Source organism: Dasypus novemcinctus, chromosome 25 (genome assembly GCF_030445035.2).
Source record: "Dasypus novemcinctus isolate mDasNov1 chromosome 25, mDasNov1.1.hap2, whole genome shotgun sequence".
NCBI classification, from domain to species: domain Eukaryota; kingdom Metazoa; phylum Chordata; class Mammalia; order Cingulata; family Dasypodidae; genus Dasypus; species Dasypus novemcinctus.
This window is the reverse complement of record NC_080697.1, coordinates 2,404,605-2,424,506: the sequence shown is the minus strand read 5'-3', so window position 1 is coordinate 2,424,506 and position 19,902 is coordinate 2,404,605. Positions and strand designations below refer to the sequence as shown.

The 19,902-nt window shown below is 55.2% G+C and overlaps 1 protein-coding gene across 9 annotated transcripts in view; it reads right to left on the bottom strand.

Moving 5' to 3' along the window:
- LPIN1 (lipin 1) overlaps positions 1–19,902 on the bottom strand; it is a 140,882-nt gene that overhangs the window by 6,988 nt on the left and 113,992 nt on the right. For 6 of the 9 annotated variants that reach the window (XR_011647448.1, XR_011647450.1, XM_058287866.1 and 3 more), the window contains 6 exons: positions 18,385–18,477; positions 15,617–15,690; positions 12,310–12,436; positions 12,031–12,179; positions 6,836–6,922; positions 378–530 (listed from right to left, as the gene is read on the bottom strand). Coding sequence is in view for 6 of the 9 variants with exons in the window: in XM_058287866.1 (XP_058143849.1) it covers positions 378–530; positions 6,836–6,922; positions 12,031–12,179; positions 12,310–12,436; positions 15,617–15,690; positions 18,385–18,477 (683 nt within the window). In the remaining 3 variants the exon portion in view is untranslated. Of the gene's footprint in view, positions 1–377; positions 531–6,835; positions 6,923–12,030; positions 12,180–12,309; positions 12,437–15,616; positions 15,691–18,384; positions 18,478–18,604; positions 18,683–19,902 lie in introns of all 9 variants that reach the window. The other 3 variants (XR_011647449.1, XM_058287863.2, XM_058287864.1) reach the window with 1 other exon arrangement.

Here is a 19,902-nt window from a genome sequence, read left to right as displayed (position 1 = left end):
ACGTGGACCTCGTGGCTGGTGCAATGCTTCGCAGCAGCTTCACGGATTTCCCTCCTGGCTCTGACCTGCCTACGGTCAACTCACTAAAGCCGACATGCTGCCGCAGCAGCGGCTTTCCCAGAGGCAGCCTAGCTATCAATTCCACGTTTTCCTTCAACTTCGTCACTTTCCTGCTTCTCGGGAGCACTTTCCAAAGCACAGGAAGACGGCGCCCGGGACGCATGATTTTAGTCGACTTTACCCTTTTAAAGGACAAGGATACGAGAACCTCGCGATGCAGGGGTCCCTGGGAGGCGTCAGGCGGGCCGACCCTGGGGGCGAGGGGGTGGGGGACCACAAGGGGCTTCCAGCGGGGGGGGGGGGGGGGCAACGCGCACCTGTGCAGGGCCGAGAAGAGGCTGCTGGGGCTCAGCAGCAGGGGTCCCTGCGGCAGCACCGTGCCCCTCTCGTTCACCCAGTGCAGGTAGCCCCTCGTCATGTCCGCCATGCCGATGGCACGGGCAGAGCAGTAGAGAAACTTGTATCCGTTCCTGAAAAAGACGAGATATTCAGGCTTACGGCATCATAACATGGGAACGCGCCGCACCTGCTTGGTGAAGGGCGGGACTGTGCCCGGCGGATGGCCGCCAGTCTAGGGAAGGAGCCCACGTGGCCTCCCCGTAGCTCACTGGGCACTCGTGCCGCTTTCACTTCCCAGCCCAGCTCCCAGCCGAGGCCCCGTCCTGCGCACAGAGCCCACCCCCGCCTTCCAACTCCAACTCACGGACTCTGCCCCGCGCTGAGCCCAGCCTGCCCCCCACCCCAGATGCACCGTCAGGGTCTCCCTCTCCACTGGGTAATCCCCACCAGCAAACAGAAGTTCTGTAGCCACCAAAACGTGCAAACAACAAACATCAAAGAGCACCTTTGACTCTCTCCAGCTACAGCTCCATTTCGGTGTTCCCCTTTCTAGCAAATTCTTTCAGGTTATTCATGTTCACCGACTCCACCGCTTCCCTCCACCTTCTCTGCTCAACCCTCTCCATCAGGCTTTTTTCTCTTCACTTGCAAAGGCCACCAGTGACGTCCCTCTTGCCAAACACAGGGTCGACTCTCAGGGCTCACGTTAATCAACTCGGGGGCGTCCGACGCGGTCGTCCATTCCTTCCTCTAGACTCTCCTCCTTGGCTTCCAGCGCCCTGCGATCCCCCCGTCTCCTCCCCCAGCCTCCCCCTGGAAAGCCCGGCCCCCAGGACGACAGCTGCCAGCTGACCTCGCCCACCTCCTGGCTTCAAACACCACATCGCACGGGGCAAAGTCCTTTTCCTGCTCAACTTCATTGCTTTAGCAGGATTGCATTTCTCTTTTGAAACTGTTGAAAATTACCATCCAAAATGAGATCACGTTTCAAAGTTAGCATAAAAAACAAAATGTAAGATCACTCATTAATAATTTTTATACTGATTACTTGTTTTAAGAATATTCTGTCAATGCAAGGTCATTCAGCACAATTTCCAAGTCCCAAAAATGCCCCCAAATTTGACAGAAACAGGCCATTATAAGTCTTGTAATAACTACCAAAAATGTACGAAAGTGTGTAAACTGCAATGTAAACTAAAATCCATGCTTATTGCAATGATCCAAAATGTATCCATCAATTGTAACAAATGTACCCCACTAATGAAAGATGTTAATGTGGGAAAATGTGAGGGCGAGGGAGTGGGTGTTATGGGAACTCCCTATATTTTTATGTAACATTTATGTAATCTAAGTTGCTTTGTAAAAAAAGTACATTTAAAAAGTAACCTGAACAACAATTTGCAATGGAGAAAGTGAATGGCTAATAAACCCACATATAGTAAATCGCACAATAAAGGAATAATTGCCAAGGAAAATTTTTAGTCTTCCACTTTCCTCCAATTAATTTTAATCTTTCACGTGAATACCCAATTGGAAAACATATGTACAATGTATGATACGGCAGCATCTTATCTACCTCAAATGGTCTGGAACTTTCCCATCATACACAAACCTGCTCAAATGTAACTTGTCATGAAAATAAAGATGAAATGCCCTAAAAAAAAAAATGACACTCTGAATATTCTGGATTAAGTAGAACATATGAAAGTGCTTAAGGGCCATCTTCACGCTGATGCCCACCCAACGCTTCCGGTAAGTCCGCTCGGACACTCAGGCCCCCGGTCACCTGTGAGTCCTCAGGGCCAGTCACATTCACATCAGGGCCCCCGTGGCAGACCCGAGACAGCACGGCAGGCTCATCCCCGACGCCATCCCCACCTCGGCCGACGGCTCGCTGCCCTGGCGTGAAGCCAGAGTCCGGTGCCACCCCCGCCGCTCGTTTTCCTCCCAGGCCCCCCAACCCCCGCAGCCCCACCCCCTCGCTGCTCCCCTCTTCCTCGTGGCCCCACCTCGGCCCCCCGTCAAGTCCCCACACAGCACCTAAAGTACGAGCTTTGCGGCTGAAACACCCCGTGCTGAGCCCCTCCAGGGGCCTGCCACCCCTCTTGGGATGGGGCCCAAGTGCCCCGCGTGGCCCCCTACCCCCCGCCCCGCGGAAGCCCCCGTGTTCTCACTTCTGCTCTCGGGCTCCCTCTCTGGACGCACTTGTCCCCTCACCTCGCCCGCGTCCGCTCAGGTGTCGTCTCCTTGGAGCCCGCCCTGGCTGCTCTCCTCTACCAGCGCTGCCGCTCCAGGCACTGCCGCTTGCGCTCTCCGTTCCACGCACCTGCCACCGGCCCCACCGTCAGCAGCAGGGCGGGCCCCGCCTCCCCCGCGCTCGACAGGAGCGGGCGAACCCACTCCCTGTAGTTATGCCCCCCCAGAAATGTTTCAGGACACAAAAAAACTTGTCTCTCAAAGTTTTCAGGCAAAAAGAATCTAGGAATAGCAGCTTGTTTCAAATGCAGGAAAGCATCTGAAAATCAAGTCACCTTTTCAATTAAACGTCTTTACACTTTAGCGCTCTACCTAATGTCATCTTCTTAAAAAATCACTACTCCCTCATATAGCTGTTCACAACAAAGTCCCGAGAGCCGCCACCTGCAGGGGACTGAGATGCTAATTTTATGCAAAACTTGATCTTCAAATACATTTCATACTTTGCTCAAGCCAGAGTGCTCTCCGCACACGTGTTCTGCTTCAAAGGCCGTCGCTAAATTTAGCTGGAAAATCGGCCCCAGGACGTCCCACCCAGGGGAAGCGCTCGAGGGGGCAGGAGCCCTCCCGGGGGCGGCCTTGAAACACCAGGTGCCGCCAACGCCCAGGCTGCAGCACGTGCCAAGGCGCCCTGGCGGAGGCCACCTGAGGCCAGCCGTCCACTCGCGCCCTCCCCAGGCGCCGCCCGCACCCCAGGCCGGGCAGGAGAGCGGGACCGCGGCGCAGAGCCTGCCCGTGGGAGCAGAGCCTTCTGGGAAAACAGACGGGGCAGAGAGGCCGCGCCAGGCCTAGGCGCCGGGGGTGACCCTGCAGACCTGGGACCACCACGTGCTCCACGCTCTCCTCACGCCCTCAGTGACCGCGGACGTGGGGCCCTGAGCCTTCCCGCTCTCCTCACGCCCTCAGTGACCGCGGACGTGGGGCCCTGAGCCTTCCCGCTCTCCTCACGCCCTCAGTGACCGCGGACGTGGGGCCCTGAGCCTTCCCGCTCTCCTCACGCCCTCAGTGACCGCGGACGTGGGGCCCTGAGCCTTCCCGCTCTCCTCACGCCCTCAGTGACCACGGACGTGGGGCCCTGAGCCTTCCCGCTCTCCTCACGCCCTCAGTGACCGCAGACGTGGGGCCCTGAGCCTTCCACGCTCTCCTCACGCCCTCAGTCACCGCGGACCTGGGCCCTGCGCCCTCCGGCTCTCCTCACACCCTCAGTGACTGTGGACCTGTGCCCTGTGCTCTCCACACTCTCCTCGCACTCTCCTCACGCTCTCCTCACGCCCTCCGCGCTCTCCTCACGCCCTCAGTCACCGCGGACCTGGGCCCTGCGCCCTCACGCCTCAGCACCGGCACACACACACACACGTGGCCTCCAACCACGCCCGACTCGCGCCACAGAGCATCTGGTCTCATTTTAGGGACGAGGAGCCCACGCCTCCAGGGGTCCGGCCGGCCGACGGCGCGAGGGGCCACGTCTAGAGTGGAAGCCCCGGCTTCCAAGCAGCGCTCTCGCCACCACGTCCACATCCTTTCCTGGCAGACAGCAATGCCCACAGTAAACAGGACGCCTGAGGTGACCGAATGAGGAGCTGCCATGGGCAAGAGAGACAAAGGCCTTCTTCGTCTGCCTGTGGTTACCTCCATCAGCATTTTCAGGCTCGAGACGACGCCTGCATAAGGCCACGGAATGTCCACAGAGACACAACAAACCCTCCTTCCGACCAAGCCGTGGAGACACAGATTCCAGGTCACGGAACAGAACCCTCCACGTCAAGGAGGGGAGAAAGCTGGGGCAACGCCCACCCCTCCAGGGGCTTTAGGGAACGCCCCTCCCTTCCTCTCCCGCGTGAACTATCTGACCATGAGGGAGCCGCGTATCCTCCACCCGTGGGCGATGCTCCTCCAGCCGACACACGACACGAGTCGGGTGGAACAGCCTCACAGAGCCCCTCCAGGCCGCCCACGTGCAAGCACGGAAGCCGCTGAGCAAAGAGCAATTCCACTGTCCTCGTTTGCGGCCGCTCCACACAGCGGCCGTCTGCAGCATTAGTCCAAGAACGGCCTGCACGAGAGTTGAGGGGAGCCCAGGGTGAACCCCAAACCGGAGGGCCATCTCCGTGATCCTCACGAGCCCACTGCAGGGACGGGCCTGGCGTCCTCGGGGGCAGCCGCCGGCTCCTCCAGCGCCAGGCCTGGGCTTGGCACAGCTGTGGCCACGGAGCCTCGTGCACGGCGTGGCGCTGCAGCCGGGCCGGTTTGCCACAGTCGGGGCCAGCCGTGGAGCCGCCACCCGAGCACCCGCCCCACCAGGCCTTCCACCTGCGCGCCGGCAGACGCTGCGCGGCCCGGCAGCCGGGGGATGACTGCTGGCGAGGGCACGCGAGCCCCACGAGGGCTGCGGCCCCTGAGCCAGGCTCTGGGGGAGACGTCGAGGCGAGGTCAGAGGTCAGCAAGCACAGGGGCACGTGGAAACGACGGCCATGTGGGGCGACGGCCGCCTGCTGGGCCCAAGTCTGAGGAGCAGCAGGCAACGGGGTGCACCGGGGGGCCAGGCCACGGCGGCCGGCTGCCCAGAGAGCCCCCGACTCACAATCCGCCACCTCCCCCGGCGCCTTCCCCCCCCAGGGCCGCGCGCACGCCGCCCCCCGCACCTCCCGCCCGTCGCCCGTGTCAGGAGCTCTTGGTGCGCGGCACCACTTCCCTCACTAGGAAAACCAGGAGAGACAAAATTCAGACCAGAAGCGCGGCCTGCTTGTCCACTCGTCACAGGAAGCTCAGGGATGGACCATGTCCCAAAACCCAGAATGACTCAGGCCAGGCTTCCTGCTCTCCTGACCAGGAGGGCTTCTTTTGGCTGAAAATAAATGCAGTTTTCAGAGCACAGAGAAATCCTTCCAAACGGACGGCCGGCCCAGCGTGGGTGAGGGCACAGGGCCCTCTGCGGCCCCTAGCGGGCCTGCCCCGAAATGCCCCTTCCACCCGCGACTCTGCCCTGGAAATTACGTCACAGCGATACGCCCCTCACGGTGTGGACTTTTATCTGCTTAGACACACGTCACCGATGATAAACACCTTATGAAAAATGCTTACCTCATCAGTGCTCAAAACAGTGAAGCAACTGGGAACTACCTTCATGCCATCAAGGAACAGCTAAATTAAAACACGGTCTCTTGTACAACAGAATTCTGTGCAGCCACTAAAGCGAACGAATCAAATCCTTGGTGTCACGAAACCGAAATCCATGCTGCGTTTAAGTAACGAGTGCGAGCACACCCGGGCTGCGTGGGCAGCAGGGGAAGGGGCTTTCTGAGGCCCAGTCAGCGCGACCCACCTGCTGGCGGGAGCTCTCCTGGGCAAGCAGCAGCTTGGGCGTGGCGGGCAGGGCAGGCCGAGCTGGACTTGGCGTTCCTGCCCCTTTGCCTCTCAGTTCTTTTCCAAGAGGCTTGTGCTACTTTTGTCATTTTTAAGGATGAAATCTGGAGGAACAAGTCCAACCCAGGGCCCCAGGCACCTAAGACGCAGTCAGAAGCTTTCGATCCCGCCAGGGACAGCCTAACGCCCCCCCAGCCATGAGGCCAGAGCGTGCCTAGTTCCTCGGGCCCCCGGCAGCCGGACAGCATGGCGTTGAGTGTGCACGAAGGCCAGGAGCTCTGGCCGCTGCCTGCTCCCAGCAGTGTGCCCGGTACAGGCCAGCAGCAGGCAGCAGACGTGGCACATGCGAGCTGCACAGTCGTGAGGCCTGGCCTCCCTGCCCCAGAGAGAGGCTGCCAGCTCAGGCCAAGGACCCCCCAGCCCTCGCTGGCTAAGAGGAGACTCCAGGCCACGCAAGGCAGGAGCGGAGCAGGGCTCCACGGGGCCATGAGCATGGGCGGCGCTCTGCAACCCTGCGCTGGCTGGCCGGACTCGTCCCAAAATAGAAACGGCACCTCTCGCACTCAGGGTACCGCAGGACTCGAGGGTCTGCCTCCCCCGGCCAGCTTTCCGGGTCTCCTGCGCCCCAAAAACTGCCATCTCCTGGAAACCGCCGCACGCCCGTGGGAGCAGCCGTCCCTCGCCCCGACGCGCTTCTTCTAAGAACCTTGCATCTTGCCTCTTGACCTGCACCCTGCCTGGAGCTGCGGGGCTCCCGCCCCCGGCTGGCCCGGCCTGCGCGGCGCTGGGGGCGGCGGTGCTCGGGGGCCGCACTTACTGGCTCACTTTGTGGTAGAGCTTGGCGATGCCCTGGTGGGTCCAGTCCTTCCCGAGCGTGGGCAGGATGTGGCCAAGCGTGTCCGACCTGCAGGGCAGAGAGAGGGCGGTCAGTAAAGCAGGGGCAGCGCAAGGGAGGAGGGCGGGGGGCGGCGGGGGGCACCCCAAGAGGGGACGGTGGGGGATGGCGGGGGGCAGAAGGGTGCAGTGGGGGGCGGTGGGGGACAGGGCGGGCCAAAGGGGTGGTGGGGGGCCCCAGGAAGGGATAGTGGGGAATGGTGAGGGACAGAGGGTGCAGTGGGGGGTGGCGGGGGGCACCCCAAGGGGGGACAGCGAGAGATGGTGGGAGACAACGGGGCCCAAGGGGGGATGGTGAGGGACAGTGGGGAATGGCAGGGGCTCCCCAAGGGGGACAGCGAGGGACGGCGGGGAGCGGCAGGGGGCTCCCCAAGGGGGGACAGTGGGGGACGGCGGGGGACAGCAGGGGGCACCCCAAAAGGGGATGGTGAGGGACAGTGAGGAGTGGCAGGGGCACCCCAAAGGGGACAGCAAGGGATGGCGGGGAGCACCCCAAGGGGGACAGTGGGGGACAGCAGGGGACAGCAGGGGGGCACCCCAAGAGGGGACAACAGGGCACACCCCAAGAGGGGATGCCCCAAGAAGAGATGGCAGAGAGTACACCCCAAGAGGAGATGGCAGGGGATGGCGGGGGCACCCCAAGGGGAGATAGCGGGGGACAACCACTCATGTTCATGGCACACAAGCGCCTCATAAAAAGATGCTTTTTGCAGATACAACCCCCAGATATTGGTTCCTTTGAAGGCTAAAGAGACCCATGGGAGTTATGGTCATGGCCGATGGGGTTTACTACCAGGGCAGATGGCCCCTCTCTGGAAATGGTGTTTATGTGTGATGAATCTGGACTCAGATGGGATCTCCCTTCATAAGACTTTCATGCTAATGTGCTGGAGGTGCAGTTAATGTTGGGGTTTAAGATATATTTAGGGGATTTGAATCTCTGGACTGATAATGTGATAGCCAGGTCCTGAGCCTCAACAGACTCCAGCACCTACAATCTGATCTATTGGACTTACCACACTCAGCTAAGTTGGAGTTGAAGAAGGACAACCACCACACCATGGAGCCTAGAGTGATTACAACTGAAAGTGGGAGGATTGCATCCAGCATCCATGTGGAATCTGAGCCTCCTCTTGACATAGAGGTGCAATGGACACAACCAATCCAATGTCCACATAGAAGAGGTGGCATTGAATTGGGAAAAGTGGACATGGTGGACGATGGGTATGGGGAAAGGCAGGAAGAGATGAGAGGTGGAGGCGTCTTCGGGACATGGAGCTGCCCTGGATGGTGCTTCAGAGGTAATCACCGGACATTGTAAATCCTCACAGGGCCCACTGGATGGAATAGAGGAGAGTATGGGCCATGATGTGAACCATTGTCTATGAGGTGCAGAGGTGCCCAAAGATGTACTTACCAAATCCTATGGATGTGTCGTGATGATGGGAACGAGTGTTGTTGGGGGGGGGGGAGAGGGGGGGGTGGGGGGGTGGGGTTGAATGGGACCTCACATATATATTTTTAATGTAATATTATTACAAAGTCAATAAAAAATAAAAAAATTTAAAAAAATAAAAAATAAATAAAAATAAAAAGATGCTTTTATGGACAGAAAGCTCAAGGCTGACACGCTCAGGGAAGGCGGCCAGCGAGCAAGGGGCACCGCCAAACTGCTCAAGGCACCGGGCCGTGTCTGCCGTGTAAACATGGAAAGGGCACGCAGCAAGGCCACGCGCGTGAGGCTCCATCAGAGATACCGGCTGTGGCAGTCTGAGATGGCTACGAATTCCAAAAACAGACATTGGATTATATTTGTGATCTAGTCTGTACCTGGGTACGATTAAGTTATGATTAGGGCTTTGATTAGGCCACGTCCTTAGGGTGTTGAGTCCCTACCTCTTGGCAGGTAGGGACTCGCAGATAAAAGGCATGGCGAAGGACAGAGTTGAAGCTTTTTGATGCTGGGGGTTTTTGATGTCGGAGTTTGATGCTGAAGCCTTAAGCTGGGGCCCCATGAAGTAAGCTCACAGAGGAAAGAGGAACAAGTCCCGGAAAGAGAGGACCTGAGCCAGGAGAAGAACACAGAGGAAGGGAGACAGCTCCTTACACATGCAGAAACCCCGGGGAGAGAGACAGAGCCATTCACCTGATAGTCTACAGCTGACCTTGTGGAGAAGCCAGAGGACCTGAGCCCAGAGAGAAGCAAGACCTGGGACGAGAGGAGCCCAGGAAACCTGAAACCTGAACCCTGGCAGCCGTCGGCAGCCGTCTTGCTCTAACACATGAACATAGACGTTGGTGAGGGAAGTTACTTATGTTTATGGCCTGGTGTCTGTAAGCTCCTACCCCAAATAAATACACGTTTAAAAAGCCAGCAGATTCCTGGTATTTTGCATCAGCACCTCTTTGGCTGACTAATATAGAATTTGGTACCAAGGAGTGGGGAAGTGCTTTTGCAATTACCAAAATGCTGGAACGGTTTTATAAATGGGTAAGGGGTATTTTTTGGAGGAATTGTGAGATGCTTGGAAGAAAAGATCTACAGTGCTTTGAAGACACTGTTGACAGCAATATGGATGCTAAAGAGAGTATATGATGCTGTAGCAGTTTGATATGGTTATGAGTTCCAAAAGTAGATATTGGATTATGTTTGTAATCCGATCTGCACCTGGGCATGATTGAGTTATGATTGGGGCTCTGATTGGGCCACGTCATTAGGGCGTTGAGTCCCCACCCCTTGGTGGGTGGGGACTCGCAGATGAAAGTCATGGCAAAGGACAGAGTTGGGGACTTCTGATGTTGGAGTTTGTTGCTGAAGCCTTAAGCTACAGCCCCAGGGAAAGAGACAGAGCCCTTTGGCTGAGAGTCCACAGCTGACCTTGTGGAAGACACAGAGGAGCTGAGCCCAGAGGAACACAGGAAGCCTAAACCCTCGCAAATATCAGCAGCCATCTTGCTCCAACACGTGAAAATAGACTTTGGTGAGGGAAGGAACTTAGGCTTTATGGCCTGGTATCTGTAAGCTCCTACCCCAAATAAATACCCTTTATAAAAACCAACCAGTTTCTGGCATTTTGCATCAGCACCTCTTTGGCTGACTAATACAGATGCCTCAGAAGTGATGAAACTATTATTGGAAACTGGAGGAAAGGTGATCTGTGTTTTAAAGTTGCAGAGAACTTAGCAAGATTAACTCCCAGTGTTTTATGGAAGGAAGAATTTGAAAATGGTGAGCCTGGGCATTTAGCTGAAGAAATTTCCAAAGTAAACCTGGAGAAAGTGGCTTGGCTTCTGCTTGCAGCTTATACCAAAATGCTAGACAAGAGAGATATGGTGAGGACTGAACTGTCAGGCACAAAGAAAACAGAAACTGATTCTGGAAATTCCAAGCCTCTGGAAATCAAGCTCCCAGATGAAAGTGCTCCATTGGAGGACTTAACTAAACTTGGAACTTGTAAATCAGGATTGAAGATGCAGTTATCTAGGAAAGACTTGTGGAAAGTCTTACTGTCTGATAGCATGAACCCCTGCTTCCTGCATGCCAAACCAACAAGGTTTTTGAGAGAGCTGTATGAACAAATCACTGTCTGCTTATACTAAAAGGGACATGGAAAGGAGAGATTGAGGGAGAAATAGCTTCAAGAGGAAAACCATGGAAGCTGAGATCTGGAATTAGGACATCACCTTGGGCCAAGAGAGGGACCCCACCCATGTGTACAGAGGGTGAGTTTGCACCAGCAGTGGAAGAGGGTGGATGTTCCTGTCCCATGTTCTGGGAGAGCTTTGCTGCCCCAGGGTGCAGACGGTGGAGCACATTCCCCAAGGATTAGGGTGGTTAAGATCAGCACCCCACAGGTCTGAGAGGGATGGACTTGTCCCCCAAAGCTTAGGGAAGGTCAGGCGGTCAACTTGTTGCTCTGAGAGGGTTGAGCCTGTATGCCAAAGGTTAGGGGGTATGTTGTCTTCACATCATTGTACTAGGGGGATTAAGATTCTAATCCAAAGGTTGGGTAAGGTGTGGCAATCACGCCAATGCTCTCAGAGGGTGAGGTCTGGAGCTTGGTGGACACCCAGATGTTTGATAAAGGTGGAACCAAGAAAACAGCCACTGGGCAAGCAGTGGAAAGGTGGGTTCCCATAAGGTACCAAGGAGAAGAAACCATCATCTTAAGAATGACTCAGACTTTGAAATCTAATGGAGGATGCCCTGCTGGTTTACTGAACTGTTCTGGACCCACAACTCATGTTTTGCTCCCAATTTCTCCTTATTGTAATGAAAATGTTTATCCTTTGTCCATTTGTGTGTCAGAAACAGATAAATTGTTTTGTAAGTTTCAGAGGTCTATAGCAGAACAGGACTTGACCCCAAGACAAACTGTATTTCTTTAAATTGATTGTGATAGGACTTAGTACTTACATTGTTACTGATTCAAGGTTTTCTTGAATATTGTAATGTATTTTTGGAATTTAGAGGGTGGACTGTAGCAGTTTAATATAGTTATGAATTCCAAAAATAGATATTAGATTATGTTTGAAAACTGGTCTGTACCTGGGCACGATTAAATTATGATTAGGGCTTTGATTGGGCCACGTCATTAGGGCATTGAGTCTCCGCCCCTTGGTGGGTGGGGACTCACAGATAAAAGGCGTGGCCAAGGACAGAGTCGGAGGGTTTTTAATTTTGGAGTTTTGATGTTAGATTTTGATGCTGAAGCCTTAAGCTGGAGTCCCAGGAAGTAAGCTCACAGAGGAAAGAGAAGCAAGCCCCAGGAAGAGAGGAACCTTGAACCCAGAGAGGATGAAGACCCTGGAAGGGAGGAGCCCAGGAAGCCTGAGCCCTCGCGGACGTCGGCAGCCATCTTGCCCCAACATATGAAAATAAGACTTTGGTGAGGGAAGTAACTTAGGCTTTATGGCCTGGTATCCATAAGTTCCTACCCCAAATAAACACCCTTTATAAAAGCCAGCAGAGTTCTGGCAGTCGCGTGAGCACCCCTTTGGCTGACTAACACACCGGCTGAGCCCCCACACAGCTGCTTGATCCCAACGAGGCGGCCGCGCCAGGGGTGCACAGGGGGAGCTGGCGTGCGCCCGCCCGCCTCCCACCGGCGTGCCCACCTGGTGATGGTCCCGTCGATGTCGGAGATGATGACCTTGTCGTCCCAGTCCCACAGGTAGATGGTGGCCTCGCAGCGGCAGGTGCCTTGGTACTGGGTGGTGACGCTGAAGACCACGTCGTTGGGGCCGCTCTTCAACTTGAGGCTTTTCTGGAAACACCAGCGCGCGGCCTCAGCGAGGCGCTCGGGCTTCTGTCCAAGTGGGGGACGCGGGACCCGGAGGAGGGGACCCCGCCCGCGCCCCCCCGGGGCCTGCGCCTCGCCGTGGCCAGGGACTCACCAGCTGCTGCGAGGTGAGCCGCAGCGTCTTCTTGTAGCTGACGCTGGACGCCAGGACCGGGTGGCCTGAGGGGGACGGCTTGGGGGCCGCGTGCTCGTCGTCGCTGGAGGAGGACTCGTGCTTGACCCTGGGGCACATGGGACGCAAGCTCCAGTCAGAGCGCGCAGCTGGGTACCGCGCGCCGGCAGCGGCCACAGCAGCAGCAGGCTGCGGGTCCTGGGCGGTCAGTGCCCACGCAGCCCCGAGCCAGCCAGCGACCTTCCCGCCTTCCGTCCCTCCTGCCTGCCCCCCTGCCCACCCCCCTGCCTGCCCACCAGCGTCCCGGAGCAAATCCAGCCTGACCAAGGCTGGGGGCACGAGGCCAGATTCCAGGAGGAGGAAACCAACATCGCCCCGCTGAGCACAGGACGGTACGTCCAAGGACACCGTTTCACGTGAACCGTGATCCAAGTGCACACAGCGGTTCCTGGTGACGACAGTGGCACGTGCTGTGCGGGGCAGGGGAGCCGCCGTTCATTTGTAAACAGATACTCGTGTCACAGGCCAGCTGCGCGTCCCGGCTCCGCACAGGGAGGTGGACGTTCGGGACGGCCCTGCCCGTGGCTTTACCACCCCGCGTGGCCCAGAGCGCCCCTGTTTAACCAAACGACAGGGCTCCCCACTCTGCCCCGGCTCGGCCGCGCGCCTGCTGGCGTGACGTGGGCTGTCACAGCGCACGCTTTACTTATACGGTGACAAGCCGCCGGCTCAACTGTGGGACCCGAGGGGCTGTTCATCAATCAAGCCGGTCGGGAAAACACTCCAACACATTTTTTTCAGTCAAATAGATGAATCAAATTCTCAAGGTCACCACAAATCCAAGATGCCAGTATAACTAAACAGATGCGCATCGCTCGGAAGAATGTTTTATTAATGTTTCTCTAAACCTCACTGCCTCCACAACAGTCAGTTCTCATTTCCTAAGGTTGTTTCAGAAGCAGAGCATGACTAACGAGAAAGGCGAACAGCCAGAGTATTTCTATGTAGATTAACCAGGAATGTCCCAGTGTGGAAAGAGCCACAGAAGTGTCCTGCACCTGCTCCAGCCTTGCCATGCCGACTTCCTGCACCCACTCCTTGTACCCACTCCAGCCTCTCCACACCTGCTCCAGCCTCACCGTGACCACTTCCTGCGCCCGCTTCCTGCACCGGTTTCCTGCGCCCGCTTCCTGCACCAGCTCCAGCCTTGCCATGCCCGCTTCCTGCACCCGCTTCCTGCACCAGCTCCAGCCGTGCTACACTCCCTTCCTGCGCAAACATTGTGCCACCTCCAGGAAGGGCACGAGTGACAGTGACATCATGCAGTGCCAGCTGAGCGTTCAGCCGCTGTGCCTGGAACCTGCAGCCGGGTGACGCCCTCGGCTCTTCTCAGCCTCCTCGAGCCTCACTCCTCTGAGCGCGCTGCACGCTGTGCTGGGCAGGCAGCTCCATCTGGCCGCTACTCCTAGACCTCTGGCCTGAGCAGGTGTCCTCCAGGTCACCCGGGCCCCCGTCCCGCCGTCCTCAGGCACCGTCGCCCGCCTGCGCCGTCCTCTGCATTTTCTCGCACGGCCGTCGTGAGCATGGCGTGGTGGTGTGTGTGGGCGCGTCGTGCCCGCCCCACTCCACATCTGAAGACCCTGGAGAGTGCCACCGCCCGAGGGCCCCCGGGGCTGCCTCTGGTGCCTGGAGGCTGCAGGACGCGCAGGTACCCGAGGGAAGTCCCCGGAGCCCGCGTCTGCGCAGCGCCTCCGGGCCCCGCTCGGAACCCGCAGTTCAGGTCTCTGCCTGCACCCTGCCCAAGAAGCTGACCTTTGCTCGGACCCAAGGGCGAACGGCGAGGAAGTGGCAGGGCCGACTGCAAACCGCACGTGCCCGATGCCAGCCCTGTGCAGCGTCCACTGCAGCCGCACGCCTGGCCAGGAGGAGCCAGCGCCTTCTGGGCCGGGCGCCGGCTTCCATCCGCCGCCCATGCCCGTCCCCCAGCTCCGCCTCCGGCGGGCCTGCCCCACCCTCCACATTCACACTTCATCGAGCTCAAGGGTCCAGGTGGGACATGTCCAGGGGTCCTCGGAGAACGAGGCGGAGGCGGAGGTTGAGCGAAGAAGAGGCCGGCCCGCCTCCCGCGCTCGCCAGGCAGAAAGCTCTTCCCACAGGACCCGCAGCGGAGCAGCCAGGGTGCTGAGCTCTGCCCACTCGCCCACCCTACCTTCTCCAGAGAACAAGGACATGAGAGCTCCCCGTGTGCCCACAGGCGCACGTGCATTTCTACTTCCCACAGTGAGTTCTAGAAGTAGAACGCTTTAACCTGTAGAGCTCTGTGGGACGGCAGCGCAGGACCGCGTAGGTAACAAAAAGCACGGATGGACTGGACGTGGCTGCAGGGGACGTTTTAGATCATACAACGGTTGCTAGAATGAAAATGTAAAAGACCACAGGACCGTGCGACACGACGTGCCCTGCTGCAGACGACGGGCTATGGTACCGGTACTGGCCTAAGAACGTTTCTGTGACCTGTGACGAATGTGCATCTCCAACGCCAGAGGGTGGCGTGGGAAGCCTGCTCTTAATCGTGATTTTCCTATAGCCCTATGACCTCCCTGATAAAGCGAGCGCCCTGGCCAGGAGACAGGGGCTTCGTCCCACACTTCTCCTATAAACCAGCAACAGGACACAGGGCTGATCCCAGCAGCCCACACGCACACCTGCTGCGTGTCAGGCGTCGGCTCGCCTCCAAGACAAGCGCGTGATGGGGACTTGTGTCTTGCCCGCCATTACTTTGTCGGCATTTTCTGTGGCTGAACAAGAAACGATGTGTCTCCGAGCGCTGCCGAGAAGAGATGATAGAGACAGGACGCTCGGCTCGTGCAGCGTCAGCATGCGGCGTCCACGATTCGTGGGCGGTCCCCAGTGTGGACGGAGGGCAACGCCTGTGCAGACACCACCGGTGCCGTCAGCAGGCTCAAAGCCCACTCACGCCAAACCAAGGCGTGTCAGCGCACGCCCTGGTGAGCGTGGAGGCGGCGGAGAGAGAGCAAGCTCCTTTAAGAGGCTCAAGCTGGGCCACGCCTTGAGCCTGGACGTGCCAAGCCGCGGGAGCCTCTGGTTACGGCAGCTCCCTTCAGCGTCACATCTGCCGTGCACATTACCTATCGGGGCTACCGCCCTGGTCTGCCAGTGAGAAAACCCACTTAAGTCACGGCCCAGGCGGCGGCTGCCCAGCACGCGGCGGGCACGGCCGAGACCTTGGGCAGCAAGGAGCCGCGGTGCCCCGGCGCTCTTCCCATACCTGGTGGCCTTGCCCAGCAGCTGCTCCCCGGTATTAAGGCCCTTCCCCGCCAAGCACTGCTCCGTCTTACTTTCCTGGAGAAGAAAGGACAGGGTTACGGGGAGGAGCGAGGAGAGGGGCCTGGGCTGAGCGCCCGTCCGTGGGGGCACACCCCAGGGTGGCTCTGGGCATCTGGACGCTGCTGCCTGGGCAGACTCCAGTTAATCCTTCACTAAGAATACACGATTCGGCTGAGGACTACTTCCGACAAAGGCAGACTGCTACCCACAAGCGTCTGTGGCACCAAATCAAGCTTCCCAACCTCTGCACTGAGGCAAACGTTTTCTCAAAGGCTGCCTGGATTCCAAGGCCTTTGAAAATATTTTCTTACAAATGCTCATAGAAATGCTTGGAAGTGTTTTCACGCCACATTTGGCTGGGGGAAAATGTGGAAGCTTTTTCTCTTTATCGATACCACGTATTCCTAAGAGAGCCGGGTGTCTTAGTGGACACCTGGGCTTGGCCCTCCACGGCTGCCCCTTCCAGAGGCCGCTCCCCGTCAGCAGGCGATGACCGTCTCACGGCGCGGCTCTGGGATGAAGGACGGCCAGGTGCCGGCCAGGGAGGACGCCCCACAGCTGGGTTCCCCGGGGAGCAGGAGGCCGGGCAGCCCACCCCAGCAGCCACGAGGCGCCGCTGCCAGGAGGTGCGCTGACGTCTCCCACCGCACAGCTTCAGTAGAAGATGAACTTTTTTAAAGTTCCCTTTCGCTTTTTATGAGCACACAAACAATCGACATGAAGACATGCCCAATCACTGATCATTTATGGGGACGGTAACTCAGCCGCCATGAACAGCTCCTTAGACGAGTTCAGAAACATCTATCTACCTGAAATTTAAAACCCTTCACCTCTTATAAGAAATGACTTCATACCTGCATTTCCCTCAACCCATACCAGTGATCACTTGAATAACCTACAATAAAAATGACTTTGAGATAGTCCCTCCCCAGCTTTAAATTCTAGAATATTCTGCTCTCTAGTTGGAGATGGAAAGGCCTCTAATGCTCTAAGTCTCCCCAAAGCAAAGCATCTACATCTGTTCTAACTTGTTTGTGTGCCTTGGAGGTAAAGGGACAATTAGTAAAATTAGTGAAATTCAAGATTGCTAACAAAATGTCAAGGCATATCTAGATGTTAATTGAATGCCCCTACTTTCCCTTTGAACTGATGGAATAAACTGAGTCCTTCCAGGGTTCCTTTCACTGTCATAATAACCAGAGGGTGTTTTTCTCACAGTATGTTCTGAAAGTAATCACATCCCACAGCAAACGTTTGCCCCGTGCCCGCTCTGCCCAAGAGTGGCCAAAGCCAGGCATGGCCTCTGACTTCCTGGAGCTGACAGTAGAGGGGGCGGATGGTCATCAGGTGTCCACACTAACAAGTGTATGACCATTAACGAGGATGAGACCCATTTATGAAGAAGATCACGGGACCATGACGACCGAGAAGGGTGGGCCGGCACCTGCTAGAGAGGGCGTTGGAGCTGCCTGGCCATTCCGTGAAGAGGGCTGGGAGGCAGGTGGAGCCCCACAGCCAAAGCCCTGGGTAGGTGGTCCTTTCACCCAGGAAAGCTACAGCCCAGAGGGCAAGTGAGAAAGGCCAAAGAGGAGGCTAAAGAGGGAGCCAGGGCTGGGACACCCAAGTCCTGCAGGCCGGCTGAGGCTGCTGGTCTTAACTATAAGAGCCCTGGGTTTAGGCAGGGAGCAACAAACTGGACATTGTCCTAAACAGACCGAACCAACGGCAGTACAGAGAACGAAGAAGAGAGGGGAGGCACGGATTCCTGGGAGATGATGGCAGTGGGAATGGAGGTGGAGAGAAATGGGCGGCTGGAGAAACGTCTGGGCAGTAGCTGACAGGACCTGGTGATGCACCGGCCTGTGGGTACACTACCACTCCCGACCATAGCCAGCGAAGGAAGCTCTCACAACAAGATCATCATTCAGTTTCCAAAATGATGGGTCTGAAGTGCCCCGAAGCTCCCAAGTGGAGGGGTCTACCTGGTGGGCTACCTGACACATGGACCTGGAGTACAAAAGAACGTCTGGTTTGGAAATTAGGAGGGAGTTATCAGCACACGGACGTGGTTGAGACTGCCTGTGAAAAACGTAAGGGGAAAAACCGAAGAGAAGGGCCTAAGACAACTTTTGACAAACTACAAAATTAAATGGCTTCACAGAAGGACTGAGACAGGAGGGGCGGCCAGGGAAGGGGGAAGGAAAGCAAGTGAATCCGCCGGCGTGGAAGCCACACAAAGGAAGTGCTTCAAGAAATAGGCTAAGAGGTCAAGAGAGAGGAGAGCTGCAAAGCTCACAGGCACGAACGTAGCTGGAAACCAAAACCACATGCTTTAGACATGCTGACTCCAATGAAATGACAAATGTGGACCAGTCTACCCCTGTAAGGACACCTTCTGGAAATGATCCTTAGAAGCAGGAAGAAGATATAAAATCTTAAAAAACGAAAGCTGGAAGGACTCTTGTAATCACTGAGATGAATCCCTGCTTTTCACAGCTGAAGCAGCAGAGCAGGAGTGGCTTGGCTACAAGGTGAACACACTCTGCTCAGTCGTCTGGTAGACCTTGCTCACCTCCTGTGCCATCGCTCCCGCTCGCGGCAGAGCTGACCTGTGGAAACTCAGCACTGTGGCTAAGGCAGACTTCCCTAATCACGTCAAAACCAAAACGTGCTCAGCTAAGGAGAAACACAGGTTTGTCGTGTGCTTACCTCTTTGATTGTGGTATTTCTTCCTCGCCATGAAAACCACCATCTTCCTCCCTTTTTGGGCATCTTATCCCTCATGATAGATTCCACAGTGGCCTGTTTTAAATGGATGGTAACATAAATAATGGAACCAAAAAAAGATCAACTTAGCACATTCAAACCAAAGGAAACACATATGCAAATTAAAATAAGATTTAAAAAAATCAAGGAAAATGCAACATACTGTTTGTGGATTAAAAATTTTAGAGAAGCAAAACCTAATGGCATCCAAAATTACATTAAGATAACTTAAGCATGAAGACTTAAGAAGATGTTAAAGGAATAAACAAACAACAAATAAAATACAACACAACAACAAAAAAGAAAGCATTAGAAAAATCATTAGTGATTAGTAAGACCAGGAAGTTTCAAATTAAAGTGGCATATTGGTTAATAATTGTTATCCTTAACATGATGATTATAAAATTAAAAATGAAATGATTAATATGGATCACAGGATAAAACAGTTTCAAACGAAAGGTAAAATACAAAGGCTCCTTTAACTAATGTAAATTTCTAAATTTTGACTGGACATTAAGAGGCATTTGACTGAACATTAAGAGGCATTTTAGTCTCAAGTACTAAAAGAAAATTTTTACTCCTAGACTTTTTCCTTAAAATAAATGAAACTTTGATGGGGGTGAGATTAAATACTGATAATTTTCTAAGCCTTTCCAAAGAACTAAACATCAATATTTGAGGGCAAATTCCAAGAACAAGGAATATTATGTAATTCCCTTCCCCAGTTTATAGAACTATCAAATAACTTAAACCTCAGCTACTAATGAAAGAAAAACTGTCTTTCAACTTAACAGGCTGCAGATAAGTAGACAGACAAATAATTCACATATTTATCCTGAAATGTGCTTCTTTTACCATTAAAATATTCCAGACACAAAGGTCTGAATATACTAACATGCAAACCACAGCTACTCGGTTCATGAATAAGAAAATTCCTCAGGATGCGAATCCCATTGTCCCTAATTCATCCATAAATGTAACACAACCCAAGTTTTAAAAACTAAAAAAACAAAACAGGATTATTTTCAGACCTAGACAAACTGAGTTTAAAGTTCATTTGGAAAACCAACCAACAAGAATAACCAAGAAAATTCTGAAAGGGAACAGAAATAAGTAAGCTCAAGCCCTACCAAATATTAAAATATATATTTAAAGCTATAGCAATTTAGTGAATGTAGAGCTGGAAATGCATAAACACATCAAGGGAACAGAAGAGGAAGTCCAGATAAATGTAAATTTATTCAGAACTTTAATGTATGATAAGACCGTGACTGCCTCTCAGTGGTGGAAATACTTAATCAGCTGTGCTGTGGGCCTCTCAGTTGCCCCCCCCCCCCATGTGCAGTATCCCCCTCTTTCCTGCCAACAGATCCCAAACTGTTCAGGAATCAGGCTGCAACATGCCCGGGACAGCAGGCTCAAGGCAGGCCATTCACTGCTGTTGAACTGCTTTGACCAGTC